At 56.3% G+C, this 12758-nt stretch overlaps 1 protein-coding gene across 2 annotated transcripts; it reads left to right on the top strand.

Annotated features, from left to right (window-relative positions):
* Positions 1-70: 70 nt before the first annotated feature.
* On the top strand, positions 71-11815 carry MARCHF2 (membrane associated ring-CH-type finger 2). Of its 2 annotated transcripts, none has more exons than XM_059159753.1 (5): positions 71-215; positions 3603-3830; positions 7674-7869; positions 9232-9441; positions 11220-11815. In XM_059159753.1, exons 2-5 carry the CDS (start codon positions 3655-3657, stop codon positions 11376-11378), a joined length of 741 nt encoding a protein of 246 aa, XP_059015736.1. In that variant the 5' UTR covers positions 71-215; positions 3603-3654; the 3' UTR covers positions 11379-11815. The 2 variants fall into 2 exon arrangements, with proteins under 2 accessions (XP_059015736.1, XP_059015738.1); XM_059159755.1 differs by lacking the exon at positions 71-215 and adding an exon at positions 228-575.
* The last annotated feature ends 943 nt before the right edge of the window (positions 11816-12758 follow it).

The following is a 12758-nucleotide window of genomic DNA, read 5'->3' as shown; positions in this document are numbered from 1 at the left end:
CCCCGCCTTCCAGGGCGGGACGTGCACGGGGATTGGCTAGTGCGGGCGAGAGGCAGTAGCCATTGGCCCGTGGCACCGTCGGCTCGGCGGGCGGTGTCCGGACGCAGGTGCCGGCCGGAGCGGAGCTAGCGGCGCTGACGGGACCGGCCGGGCCGGGACCGGGGCCGGGGCTAGAGGAGGGGCCTGCGCGGCCGCCCGGCCCGGCCGCGGGTCAGGTAGGCACGGGCGGGTAGGGGGGAGCGCGGGTCCGCGGGCCGCCCCCGGGTTCGAGGCCCGAACCTGGCTCTCGAGCGGGACGCTCAGGCTCAGACCCTCGGCCTCAGCCTTCCCCGGAACGGGGGATCGCAGTTCCCGTCTCGAGCACGGCGGGAGGTCCCCGAGGCCCGGCACACAGTAGGTGCCTCTCCGAGCCTCGGTTTCCCCTTCTGTGAAACCGGGTCGTCCCAGCGCCCACCCGGTGGCGCTTGTTGGGAGAATTCAGAAGGTGGCGGACGAGGAAAGACCCTCGCACACGGGAGGCTGTCCGGAAGCGCCTTCCCCAGCCTCCTTCCCAGCGCGGCTCTGCCGGGAAGATAGTAAGTATTACAGTGACCCACGTACTGTCTACAAAGGACTTGCTTAGCGGACTGCCTGGCTGTTAGTGGGTGCTCAGACCAGGGGAGCCAGAATTTATACGATTCGCTTATTTAGTCTTCTAGGGACCAGAATAGGTGGAAGTACTAGAAATGTTCCCTGTTACACAAATGAAGAAATCGAGGCACAGAGGTCTTTTCCCTTGGGGCCATACAGCAAAAGAGGGCAGAGCTGGGCTTCAGCCTGGCCTCCAGCGCGGGGCCATGCAGGGACTGAAGGACCCCCAGGAGCCTCTCTCCGGTGAGCGAAGAGGAATGAATGCATTTCACAGGCTCCACATTTCTTCTAAAAATAAGAGCAGCATTTACTGCGCACTTACTGTGTGCCAAGCACTGACCGTGGCTTGTGTCCTCAAAGCCTCTAATAGCTCTGTAAGCTGATGACAATAACTGTGAAGAAGAGCTAATATTTACTGACTTCTTAGTAATTAGGGGTGAATGAACTGGGTTTTGTTATGACCTCCATTTTACAGATGAGAAAACTGAGGCCCAGAGAGTGAAGCCGTTGGCGGGCCTAGGCACCCTTACGGCCCTCTGACTCCTCTCCCTATAGTTTCTTCCTCCGAGGGAAACGAGGCTGAGCAGGTTGCATTTCCCCAGCGCCCCCCACACCCAACCTCCGTGGGCCTAGACAAGGACAGGCTTTGCTGGGGGAATTGAGCCTCAGGGCTCCTTCTCAAGAAGTCCTTCAGCACAGTCCACCAGCTCCATCTTAACTTACTTGACAAAAGAGAAGGATGAGGCCCAGAGAGGCAAAGTGGCTTGTCCCTGGACACACAGCATCAGTGACAGAATCAAGACTTGAAGGAATCCAGGTCTTTGGAGTCCCAGAGCCACTCACTGGACTAAGTTCAGATCTTGCTACGGTCCCTTCTTCATGGTGTGATCTTGGGCAAGTAGCTGCCCCTCTCTGAGCCTCGGTCTCCTCACCCATCAAATGGGGGTAATTACTAGACTTGTGTCACAGATTAGTTGTGAAGACTCAGTGAAATTTATCCCCCAGGCACTGGGCCAAGTTCACTTGAGGCATCGGCTCACTCGCCCAGCCCAGCAGCCCCAGAGCTGAGTCCAGCCTTGAGTCTGGCTCCCTTCAAGCCCCAGCTTCTGTGGTTTGTGCAAACCTCTGGCCTCCAGACATCCCTGATTCCCACCACGGGCCCTGGAAGATCAAGGTGTGGGGGTTAGGAGGGTTCTTCTCCCCCCTTGCTCTTACAGAGAGTAGGGGCTGAGAAATGAAACGCAACAACTTTGTGCCAGCGACGGCAGAGGGCACGTCCAACCCAGTCCCCCCTTCCCAGAGCTCACCGGGGGTGAAGAAATAAGAGCGCTTCAGGGAGGGGCACATTCCATGAACACAATAATGTGGTCACCAATGGCACTTTGGCCAGTGTGGTCATGGAAGAGGGCCTCTCCGGGCAGGTGATCTTTGAAGGGGACACTTAGGGCAAGTGTTTAGAGTTTAGCATTCAGCGAGCTTCTCATACTCAGCCTGCGGTAGTCCTTAATGAACTGTGGTTGCTGTCGTAATTCTGGTGATTTTCAGTCCTTGCTTTAGCAGATTTACTGGTGAGTTCCCTCCCCGACTCCCAGGAACAGAAATGGCAGAACTCAATATACAGGAGCTGTGATGATCTTTGGAGCGCCCAATTCTCTGCAGTAAGGTTAGGGCTGATGCTTGGGGGGTGGGAAGAATGGAGTCCCCACTTCGTACATTCTATTGGAGAGCCCAGAGGCTTCCCTGTTGACCTCTGAGCCGGAAGTTGCTCGGGAGGGACAGCCGCGTACACAACACGCCAAGCTCCTGCCACTGCTGCCCTGAGGATGTTATCTGGGCCGTGCAGTCTTCCTCCCCGCTTCTCCTGCCTCGGGGCTGATATCTGCTTATCTGGCTGGCAATGACCCAATTGTGGAGGCTCCGAAGGGCACGGTGGGCCAGGAAGGCTTCTGGCTGAACTGTTCAGACGGTACTGATCATTGCCAGATCATGGCCTTGGTGCAAAGAGTTAGTGAATCACTTAGGCTGGCTTTTCCCCTTCTCTCTTAGGGGTCAGATTTGGCCAGCAGGGGTTGGTAAAATCTGCCCGGGGGGTGAGTTTGCTGGCGTCTCTGGACTGTAGCTCTTGGAGACAGAGGCTCCTGGAGGATAAGACAGACTCAGCCCAGGGACCCTGGCTCTAGGTTTGCTGCTGCCTCTGTTACTTCCAGGAAGTTCTCAAGGGAAACACACAAAGTCTTACTGGCTCCTTCTGGGTTGGGGGTGAAGGCTGCCAAGGGTTCCTTTTGGTGGAGCAGACCCTAGGTAGGGGGTAGGGCGAAGAATATTGCTGAGGTCCCCCCACCCAGAGCAGACTTGAGGTTGCTCCCTAAGTCTCTGGTCATCTTCCACTGCTTCTCCACGAGGACATGGGCATGTCTTGGAGCACCTGCTCCATCAGGAACAGAGGCTGCCGAGAGCCCCCCAGCCTGCACCATTTTCCTGATGGCCTGACGAGTCAAGGAGGTATCAGATGATGTCCTGTCCTGGTCTGTTCGGCCAGGTTTCTAGCTCGGTTCTGTCCCACTCCAAGGCAGGCTCACATGCTCTGAGCCCAGCCCCAGAAATCCAGGCCATGGAGAACAAGTGTCTAGGTTGTTGGCGGGCATGGTTCTAGCCCAGGAAAGCCCCAAGCAGAGAGCCTGGCACACAGCAGGCACTCAGTACCTGTTCGGGGCTCTCACCATGTCTGGAGACGTGGTGCTGGGGGTGGCCTCCAAGCCTTGAGGGCTGGACCTGGCTGGCCTTTCTCAGGAGGCCCCCTCCTGTGCATCAGGCCTGGGCTGAGTTGCAAGTAGCATCCCATTGAATCCCCCATTTTACAGATTGGGCGACTGAGGCTCCGAGACCTGGATTCGAATGCCAGTTGGTATTTGGCTTGATAACCTTAACCTCCCTTAACCTTGCCCTTAACCTCCCTGCCGGCCTCTCCCCAGGCTCCTGGGACCATGGGCCTCGGGCCCTGAGGACACAGGGCTCCTTGTGGCCATGACGACGGGTGACTGCTGCCACCTCCCTGGCTCGCTGTGTGACTGCTCTGGCAGCCCTGCCTTCTCCAAGGTCGTGGAGGCCACTGGCCTCGGGCCACCCCAGTACGTGGCGCAGGTGACTTCAAGGGATGGCCTGCTCCTCTCAACTGTCATCCGAGCCTTGGATACGTCCAGGTGAGTGGCAACCAAGCAGGGCTCTTTGCTGTCACTCGCTTTACTCCCTGGGCCAAGCGATTTTCTCCCGGTCTGCGGTCAGAAATCCAGTTGTCTAGAGGGTCCAGGGAGGCAAACAAGCCAGAGAAAGGGGCCTCAGTCTTAACTGCCCTGCAGACACAGAGGCCTGGCTGGCCGGGTCCGGTTCTCCAGGAAAAACAGAAATCCCAGGTTGCTGGGTGAAATCTGGAGATTAGACCGTGGGGAGCAGCTCCTAGTTTGGAGAAACATGATAAGGGAGCGATTCACGGTGCAGGCTGAGGATTCACAGCACCAGGGGTCAAATCCTGCCCGGCAGCCCCCTCCTTCTGGGACCCTGGACAAGTTCCTTTACCCTAGTCTCTTGGAGATGAGGACACCTTCCTCATTGCATTGTTCCGAGAGTCCCTTGCCATGTGGTCCACCTCCGGTGTCTGTCCACGGGTTTGCCACCTCATCTGCCTTTGATAAAAGTAGTTAAGCCCCAGTGTGGGCCTTCCAGACCCCCTGTGAGCTACGCCTGCCTGGTTCGCCAATCTGTCATCACTTCCAAGGAAAAGAGCTTGAAGTAAACCCTTCAAATCTGAATCTGAATCCATTTTAACTCGTTCAGATTTCAGACACAAATCGGAATCTGTTTTCCCTCATTTGGATTTAAAACAGCCGCTAGCTTGGCTAAGAGAACGAGACTCTGGGGGATGTCTTTTTCTTTTTAATTTTTCAAGTGTTCTGGCGTTGCCATTAGGTTTATCTGCTGAGATTTCATTCCTAAGTTCTTTTCCAGGTTTTTTGTTTTTTGTGTTTTTTTTTTTCATTATGGTAAAATATAGATAATCTAAGGTGTGCCAGTGTAACCTCACACTGTTGGGCAGCCGCCCACTACCACCCGTCTCTAGAACTTTCTCGTCTTCCCAAACTGAACCTCTGTCGCCCTGAAGCACGAACTCCCTGCCCCCTCCCCCACCCTGTGCCCACCATCGCCTCTCTGTCTCTGTGAATGGGACTCCTCCAGGGAGCTCCTGGGAGTCCACAGTATTCATCTTTCTGCGACCAGCTTGTTTCACCGAGCTTTGCGTCATTGGGATTCACTCGTGTTGTGGCTTGTGTCAGAATTAAGTCATAAGCTGTTCATTCCAACATCAAAAGAAGCCCCTGGGAGACCTCGAAGTGCTTTGGAGGGAGCTCACTGCCATTCACCCTCCAAGTCTTTGCCGGGCGTCACTTCCTCCAGGAAGCCTCACTCAAGCCCAGATGATATGGCGGGTCTCCTAGGCCTCCTCTGGGGTGTGGGGTTTTATGCCCTCATCCCTGTCAGTGCTCTTGAAGGCAAGACAGAGTCTGTGCCGGGTAAGCCAGGCTGGGAGCGAGGGGACATTTGGTGGGGTAGGGGGCCTGGGAAGAGGCTGACCAAAGCTAGGAGGGTCTCCCTACGTGGGGCGTCTGAGGGGCACTAAGTGCCATCCCCACTTCCCTACCGTTCCCTTCTGACACCTGGGAAAACCAAGGCCCAGAGGGAGGCTGATACCTGCTTGTGTCCCTGAGCATTGCTGAGGCTTAAACCTAGGGCTCCTGCTGGGGTTGGAAGGGGGGAAGCTCGTTCAGTCCCACCAACAAGTCTTGCAGTCCTCAGAAACAGGACAAGTGGCAGGGAGCAGAGAGTCCCTTTGTGACCCCACGGATGGTCAGGACAGCCATGCCCCCGAGACCACTAGGCCCTCTCTATCTGCTTCTTGGCCTCTTTGCTCATGGCTCCTCCCCTCTGAATTTTTTTTTTTTTTTCCTTTCTTTTTAAAGTCATCTGTCCCCAGCACGGGGCTGGAACTCATGACCCCAAGATCAAGAGTCACAGCCTCTGCAGGCTGAGCCAGCCACGGGCCCCTCCCCTCTGAGTTTTGATCCTGCTCATCCCAAACCCGCTGATGAGGCTGAGGACCCGGGCAGATCCACCCTCCCCGAGAGAAGGCTGCTGTTTGCCCGCAGTGTTCTCATCCTTCAGCCTTTGGCGCTCTGCCCACCAGTGCCAGAGCGAGCCCGGGCCGTCCTCGAAGCTTCCCAGAGCATTTCTGCAGCCCTGACCCTTCCCCTGCTGCCTCTTCCCCGTGGCTTCTGCCAGCTTCCTTGCCCACACTCTCCTTTCTCTTGCTCTTGGAGTGTGCCCTGGGCAGCCCCACTGAGGCTCCCCACCTCCACCCCTGGCCCATTTCCTTCTCATCTGTGCCGTTTGCGCTATTAACCTGCCAGAATTTCATGAGTGAAGTCCATTTCTCTTGTTCTGCCTCCTGGAGCAGGCAGCATGGTATAGGCCGTAAGGGGGCCCCAGAGCAAGACGTCCTGGGTTCACACCCCGGCTTCGCGGGCTACTAGCAGTGTGAGTTCACGCACACGGGGTCACCCCTTGGGGCCTCAGTTTCCCCATCCGTGAAAGGAGGGCAAAAGAGCACCTTCCTCGCAGGTTCCCTGGGAGAGTAACAGAGTCGTCCACGTGCTGCACTTGGAACAGGGACCGGTCCTTAACAAGTGCTCCGCAAGAAGTCAGGTTTCATTTTGTCTTGTTTTCTCTGAAGTGGCTTTTCCAAAAAAAGTAGGGTTCCCTGGGACAAACCCCAAACTGACATGGCTCTTCCTCAAAGTTCTCGTCCCTTCCACTTCCCGGGGTTGGCTTCCGGAGCAGGGATTCCTTTCCTGCTAACTCTGGGCGGGGGCGTTATGGGATCAGGGTGGAGCCCCGTACAGCCTTGGACACGGTGGAGGACGGCAGAAGGTAGCCGTGACGGGTCCGCGCGTGGCTTTGGCTTCAAAGCCCCATAGCAGAAGACGCTGAGGAGAGGATAGAAAATAGTTTCTGAGGGGAAACTGCTGTCATCTGGGAAGCAGCCCTCCTGGTCTGCCTCCTTTGAGTGTTCCTGCAGTCCACTCTCTGGGCAGAAATGTCTGGAAAACAATGACTCATGTGCTGGACAACCTCTGAGCCCACCGAGGCCACACCCCCAGCCCTGAGCTGCCCCAGGAAGGACCCGGTATCCCCAGAGACCAGGCTGGGGCTGAGGCTTCCCTGAAGCGGCTTCCTGTGGATGTTTGTTATGTCTTCTGAGCCCCCCTAAAACATAAGAGCAGGGGAACTACTCTCTTTGGATGCACAGGTTTCTCAGGTAGCGTGGCCTTCAGGTGTGGCTAGATCCAGAGCCTGTGGTGGTGTCCTTGAGAATCTGTCTTTCCCTGTTGCTTGGCTCTGCTTTTCTCTGTTTGGCACCATTCACAGACTCCACGTGGGGACCAGACGCTGCCATCAGCTCCTGACTTACATCAGCCTTGCTGTCTCTAGTTCTGGAATTGGAGGGTGTGGGGGTGGGAAGAATTTCAGGAATTAATTCACAGTGACTCCGATTGCTTCGCACATGCCTTTCCCTGAATCAGTCCCGGTGACCAGGGGTGTGTGGTGTTCTAACCGGTCAGGCCTGAGGTCATCAGGAGTGTTGTCAGCTCTGCTCTAGTCCTCAAGGACTAAGCATTGTTGGTTGCCCAGAACAGTTAAGGGAGTATTTCAGGAAAAGGAGGAGCAGACGTTAGATGGGCGTGTATAAGAGGTGCTTACCCTGGGCCAGAAATGGGCCACAGGAACCCAGGGAGGGAGCACATGGCTACAGTTTTGGGAATTTGGGAGAGTTTTACCAAGGAAAGGAGGTCTGGAGCTGGGCGTTGAAGGATGAGTAGGAGTTTGCCAAGTGGCAGCATAGGGGCAATGCTGAGCCTGTGATCCAGTGGGTGGCGGAGCAGGCATAGGCAGGAGGCTTGCTTATTAGTCATGTGCTCTGTCTCTGTGTCTAGCGATGGTCCCTTCTGCCGGATCTGCCACGAGGGAGCAAATGGGGAGAGCCTGCTCTCTCCATGTGGTTGCACTGGCACGCTGGGTGCCGTTCACAAGAGCTGTCTGGAGAGGTGGCTTTCCTCGTCCAACACCAGCTACTGTGAGCTGTGCCACACGGAGTTTGCAGTGGAGAAGCGGCCCCGACCCCTCACAGAGGTATGCTTGGGAGCCCCAGGTTGGAGCGGGCAGAGGGAAGGCAGACAGGCCTAGGGCCGGAGGAGGGGACTGCCCAGGAATATCCTTCTCTATAGAGTCGACCTCCTTCCCCACCACCTCCCCCTATGGTAGTGGGGGTGGGGAACCAGGCCCGAGACCCTGTGCCCGCTCCCTGTTCAGTCACCCCTAAAGTTGAGACCTGAAGAATGAGGAGTTAGTAATGCCAAGGACCCAACCTGGGGAAGGGCTGTCCTGGCAGAGTGCACAAGTGCAAAGGCCCTGAGGCCAGGAAGAGTTTAGCATTCCTGTTGAAGTCTGGGTGGCTGGAGTGGAGCGAGTTACCAGAGACGACCGTGGCAGCTACTCCGGGCTTTGTGGGCTCTGCCCAGGAGCTTAGACCTCAGCCTGAGTGGCATGGGTCAGGACTGAGATCAGCATTCTCGGGTGTGGTGGGTGCTGCACTGCCCCCCAGAGCTCTGCTGGCTGCATGGATGCCCTCTGGACTCCTCTGGGCCTGACTTAGAAAGGCCCCTGGCCCGCCCAGGGGGACAGTGGGGGGGGCCCTGGGGGTGGGATCTAGGAGAAGAGTGAGGTGTAGGAGAGGCAGCACCCCTCTCCCTTTGCCCTGCCGTCCAGCCACACGGGCCTCCTCCCTGCTGTACTCTGCCCAGGCCACACACTCCCGAATCAGGGCCCCATATTTGCTGCTCTGCTGCCTGGGGTGTCGTCCCCCCACACACCCCCCGCCCTGTTCTTCATGTGGCTGCTTCTGCTCATTCGGTTCAACTCATGGTCCCCTCCTCAGCAAGGCCATCCCCTCCCCAACCATGCACCCCATTTCATACCTCTTGCACCAGCTCAGGAGCTCCAGAAGGGCAGGGACCCTTCTGTTCTGCTCACCCGAATTATCATCAGTGAAGCCCACTTCTCTCGCTCCTTCCTCTGCGGCGGGCTGTGGAGCACAGCATCCACGGGTGCACGGGCCCTGCAGCCAGACCCCCCTGCTCCCCAGCTTGCAGTCCTGGCTCTGTGGGTGATTAGTTGTGTGACTAGTGGTGTGGGCTGGCACAAATGTGTCCGTCCCTCTGTGCGCTCTCAGTTCCCCCATCTGTACAATGGGGGCACCTAGCAGGGCCCGGGAGCTCATTGTAGGCTCAGTAAATATGTGAAGGAAGGAGAGGACAGAGGGAAACACCCGGGGTGGGGGGGACGCTGGTCCCGCAGGACCCACCCAGCGCCTTGCCGGGTCTGCAGGCAGAGACGCAATGCCTGGATGTCCCGCGCCCCATCCCTAGGCCGGGGGTCTCATGGGAGGGCCATATGAAGCCCACTTCAGCAGCTCCTCCCCGCACCCCCCTGCAGTGGCTGAAGGACCCAGGGCCTCGGACAGAGAAGCGGACGCTGTGCTGTGACATGGTATGCTTCCTGTTCATCACGCCGCTGGCTGCCATCTCGGGCTGGCTGTGCCTGCGCGGCGCCCAGGACCACCTCCGGCTCCACAGCCGGCTCGAGGCCGTGGGGCTCATCGCGCTCACCATTGCCCTGTTTACCATCTATGTCCTCTGGACGCTGGTGAGTGGCTGCCGGCTGGAGGCATCTGGGGGTCTCTGGTTCAGGGCAGGCAGGCCAGGGGTTTGGGCAATGGCTTGGGGGCCTCCCTGGCTCCCTCCGCCTCGCTGTGCCTCTGCCCGGGGCGAAGCAATTCCTGGCATCTCATGGAGCTCCACATTCTGAGCCCGACCAAGGGCCAGGGAAGCCACGAGTCAGGTGTGAGCTCGGCTCCTGAAAGATGAGGACGCCTGACCGGCGGTGTCGGGCATAGGTCTGGCCTTCCACAAGCCCAGCAGGACCAGCTGGGGTCAGGGGACAGGGAGGGCAGGAGGAGGAGAGGAAGAGTGAGCCCAGAAGAGCGCGAGGGAAAGAGCAGGAGAAGCAGAAGGACAGACAGACAGGAAGCGAAAGACGTGAAGAGGGAAGTCCACTGGGTTCGAGAGGGACTGGACTGGCAGCCATTAGGACCCCCGCCTGGAGAGGAGCCCCCAGTCTCCCCTCTTAAGGATAACCACTGTTGTCTAGCTGTGGGCGCGATCCCTGCTCCAAAAGTAGTGGGTATCCATTAACAGTTTTTTTTTTTTTTAATGCAAACAGCATGAAACCATACCTACGGCTTCATAGTCTGCTTGCTTTCACTTTGCTAACGTCCTTTAAAAAGAAAAGGCAGTCACCCAACAGTTATTCATGGTCTGGATGTACAGTATTTATTTAACTAATCCCTTTTGATGGACACCGGGATTCTTTCTCATGTTTTCTTCCCCTTCTTTTTTTTTTTTTTTTTTTTTTTGCTGTTATGAACAGTGCATTGAGCACCACCTGTGCAAATGCCTTCTTGTGATCAAAGACTACGAACCACTGACATTGGTTTAAAAAATATTTTTTTTATAGACTCTGTTGGGTCAGTTTCAGGTTCACAGTGAAACTGAGAAGAGGGTACACAGAGTTGTCGTATACCCCCAACCCCATCCTGTGCCACCCCATCAGTGTGCCACCAGAGGGGCCCCTTTGTTACAACAGAGGGACCTACATTGACACATCACTGTCCTCTAGAGCCCGTGGCTTCCATTACGGTTCATACTTGGTGCTGTACATTCTCTGGGGTTTGGACAGATGGAGGATGAATGTAGCCACCATTATGGTAACCTACATAGTAATTCCACTGCCCTAAAAGTCCTCTGGGCTCCATCTGTTCGTCCCTGCCCCCCACCCTCCAGCTCCTGGCACCACTGGTCTTTGTGTCGTCTCCATAGTTTCATCCTTATAGAATGTCAGAGTTGGAATCAGATAGTGTGTAGCCTTCCAGACTGGGTTCTTTCCCTAGTAACCTGCATCTGAGGTTCTTCCATGTCTTTTCACGGCCAGAGAGCTCATTTCTTTTTAGCACTGACTAATCTTCCCTTGTCTGGATGTCCCTATCTGTCCACTCATCTCCTGAAGGACTTCTTGCTGGCTTCCAAGTTCGGGCAGTTCTCTGACCCGGTGACATTTAAACCCTTCCAAGAAGCTGTCCCACTTCAGTCCCACTCTAAGACAAACAGAAAGGGAACTCCTTGCTCCGTGCCGCTGACCCCTGCCCTTTATAGGGTCCCAAATGCCAGTGGGGAGTTTTCCCTGGAGAGTGAACGGGTGTGTGTACGTAGTCCGAATGAGAAATGTATGAATGCAGTCTCTGTTTCTGGAAGCAGGAGCCCGGCCCTGGTTTGGGCCAAAGCAGGTGCCACCTGGGCTCACCTTCCCTCCCCTGGGGGCGGAGACCAGAGTCTGGCATTCGTCCCCCACTCCCCGCTGCCCTGCAGGTCTCCTTCCGCTACCACTGCCAGCTGTACTCAGAGTGGAGAAGGACCAACCAGAAAGTTCGCCTGAAGATCCGTGATGCAGACGGCTCTGAGGGCACACAGCACTCCTCACTGGCAGCTGGACTCCTGAAGAAGGTGGCAGACGAGACACCAGTGTGAAGGCTGGGCTGGCAGGGCCAGAGGCAGCTGGTGATGCCCTGGTATTTGGAAGGATGAAATTGCCCGACCTTTCCTGCACGGCCGGAATGCTTCTTAGGCCAAGAGACACCAAGCGGAGCTGATTTCTGTGATCCCACATGAAGACATTCTCCAGTTGTTTTGCACACTGTGGTACATGAGAACAGATGGACGTGGTCCTGAGCTTCGGACAGAGCAGGCACCCTGATCTCGTTCTGAGGTCCACCCGGCCCCCTAGGGGCCAGCAGCCATGGCCATAGGTGAACCAGGGCGCCCACGGGGCTGGGAGGTTCCGCAAGCTTCTTGCACTTCTCTGCACCTGGCAGGCTCGCTTTCCTGGCACCCCTTGACTTTATAAAGTTGCACTGCGTTTCAAAAACCCACCCTGAATGAATAAAAGGAGCCCTTGCTGGACAAAATGGACTTGTCAGTTACATTTCTGAGCCGAGGCCTTGAAGGGAGGCACCTGGGACCTACAGGGCTTCAGGCTAAAGAAACACAATGGACCCTCACTTAGCTGGTTTTGAGGGATCTGTTGTGTACGCCCGGAAGACACAAAGCCGGAGTTTTTGAGCAAAGAGCAGGTGGTGGCAGGGTCATATAATGATTTCAAGTAAATACACGTAAGAAGAACAGTTTCCATCTATTTTGCATCTAGAGCGGTCCAGTTATCATGCCGGGCCCTTTCACACTCCAAATCACTAATGTCTGTACTTAGCGAGGGTGACCTGTGTCTGAGTCTTCATAGGTGTCTTCCCTCTGCCCATCCTTAGCGGCAGGAATGGCTCTTACCCCCATTTTACAGAGAAGACCGAGGCTCAGAGCAGGGAAGCTTTTGTCTGAGGCCCCAAGGCTCTAGGAAGTAGAGTTAGGGTTGATCCCCGGGGCCACACAGGTCTAGTGCCGAGCATTCTGCATAAAAGCAGCAGAATACAGTCATGCTAGCAGAGGCATCCACTTCTTGAGCTCTTTCTGAGCTTTCTACATTTGAGGGTTCACTCCATGGAGCCACAGTTATTACTCAGAGCAGATCCAAAAGGTGGGTTCCGGGGCTCTCTTGTGAATCCCATTTGCAGATAAGCAAACAGAGGCTCAGAGCAGTGGGTTTCTCACCCAAGGCCACACATCCCTGATGGGCTCAGCACAGTGTCTGGTGTTTTCTCGTTTGCTGCGTGACTGACTGTGGGGTCACCCGTAGAGGGAGGAAAACCCTTTCTGCCCTAGGTAGATAATGGGGAAGCCAGTCTGGCCACTGGGCTGGGAGGAACAGCAAAGGGCAAAGGCCTGAAGGCTGGAAACTATGCGGCCCGGGGGGAGGAGACGCAGAGCCGCTGAGCCATGCTTGGAGCCCTGTAACTGAGG

This window comes from Mustela lutreola, chromosome 2 (assembly GCF_030435805.1).
Source record: "Mustela lutreola isolate mMusLut2 chromosome 2, mMusLut2.pri, whole genome shotgun sequence".
In the NCBI taxonomy this organism is placed as follows: Eukaryota; Metazoa; Chordata; class Mammalia; order Carnivora; family Mustelidae; genus Mustela; species Mustela lutreola.
This window is presented reverse-complemented; position numbering and strand designations above follow the sequence as displayed.

What these genes read in the sequence shown, in the direction of transcription:
- MARCHF2 (XM_059159753.1), top strand. Translation starts at nt 3,655, where the DNA reads ATGACGACGGGTGACTGCTGCCACCTCCCTGGCTCGCTGTGTGACTGC. An exon ending in CGAGCCTTGGATACGTCCAG is followed by an intron (nt 3,831 to 7,673) that starts GTGAGTGGCAAC and finishes CTCTGTGTCTAG; the next exon opens with CGATGGTCCCTTCTGCCGGA. An exon ending in GGCCCCGACCCCTCACAGAG is followed by an intron (nt 7,870 to 9,231) that starts GTATGCTTGGGA and finishes ACCCCCCTGCAG; the next exon opens with TGGCTGAAGGACCCAGGGCC.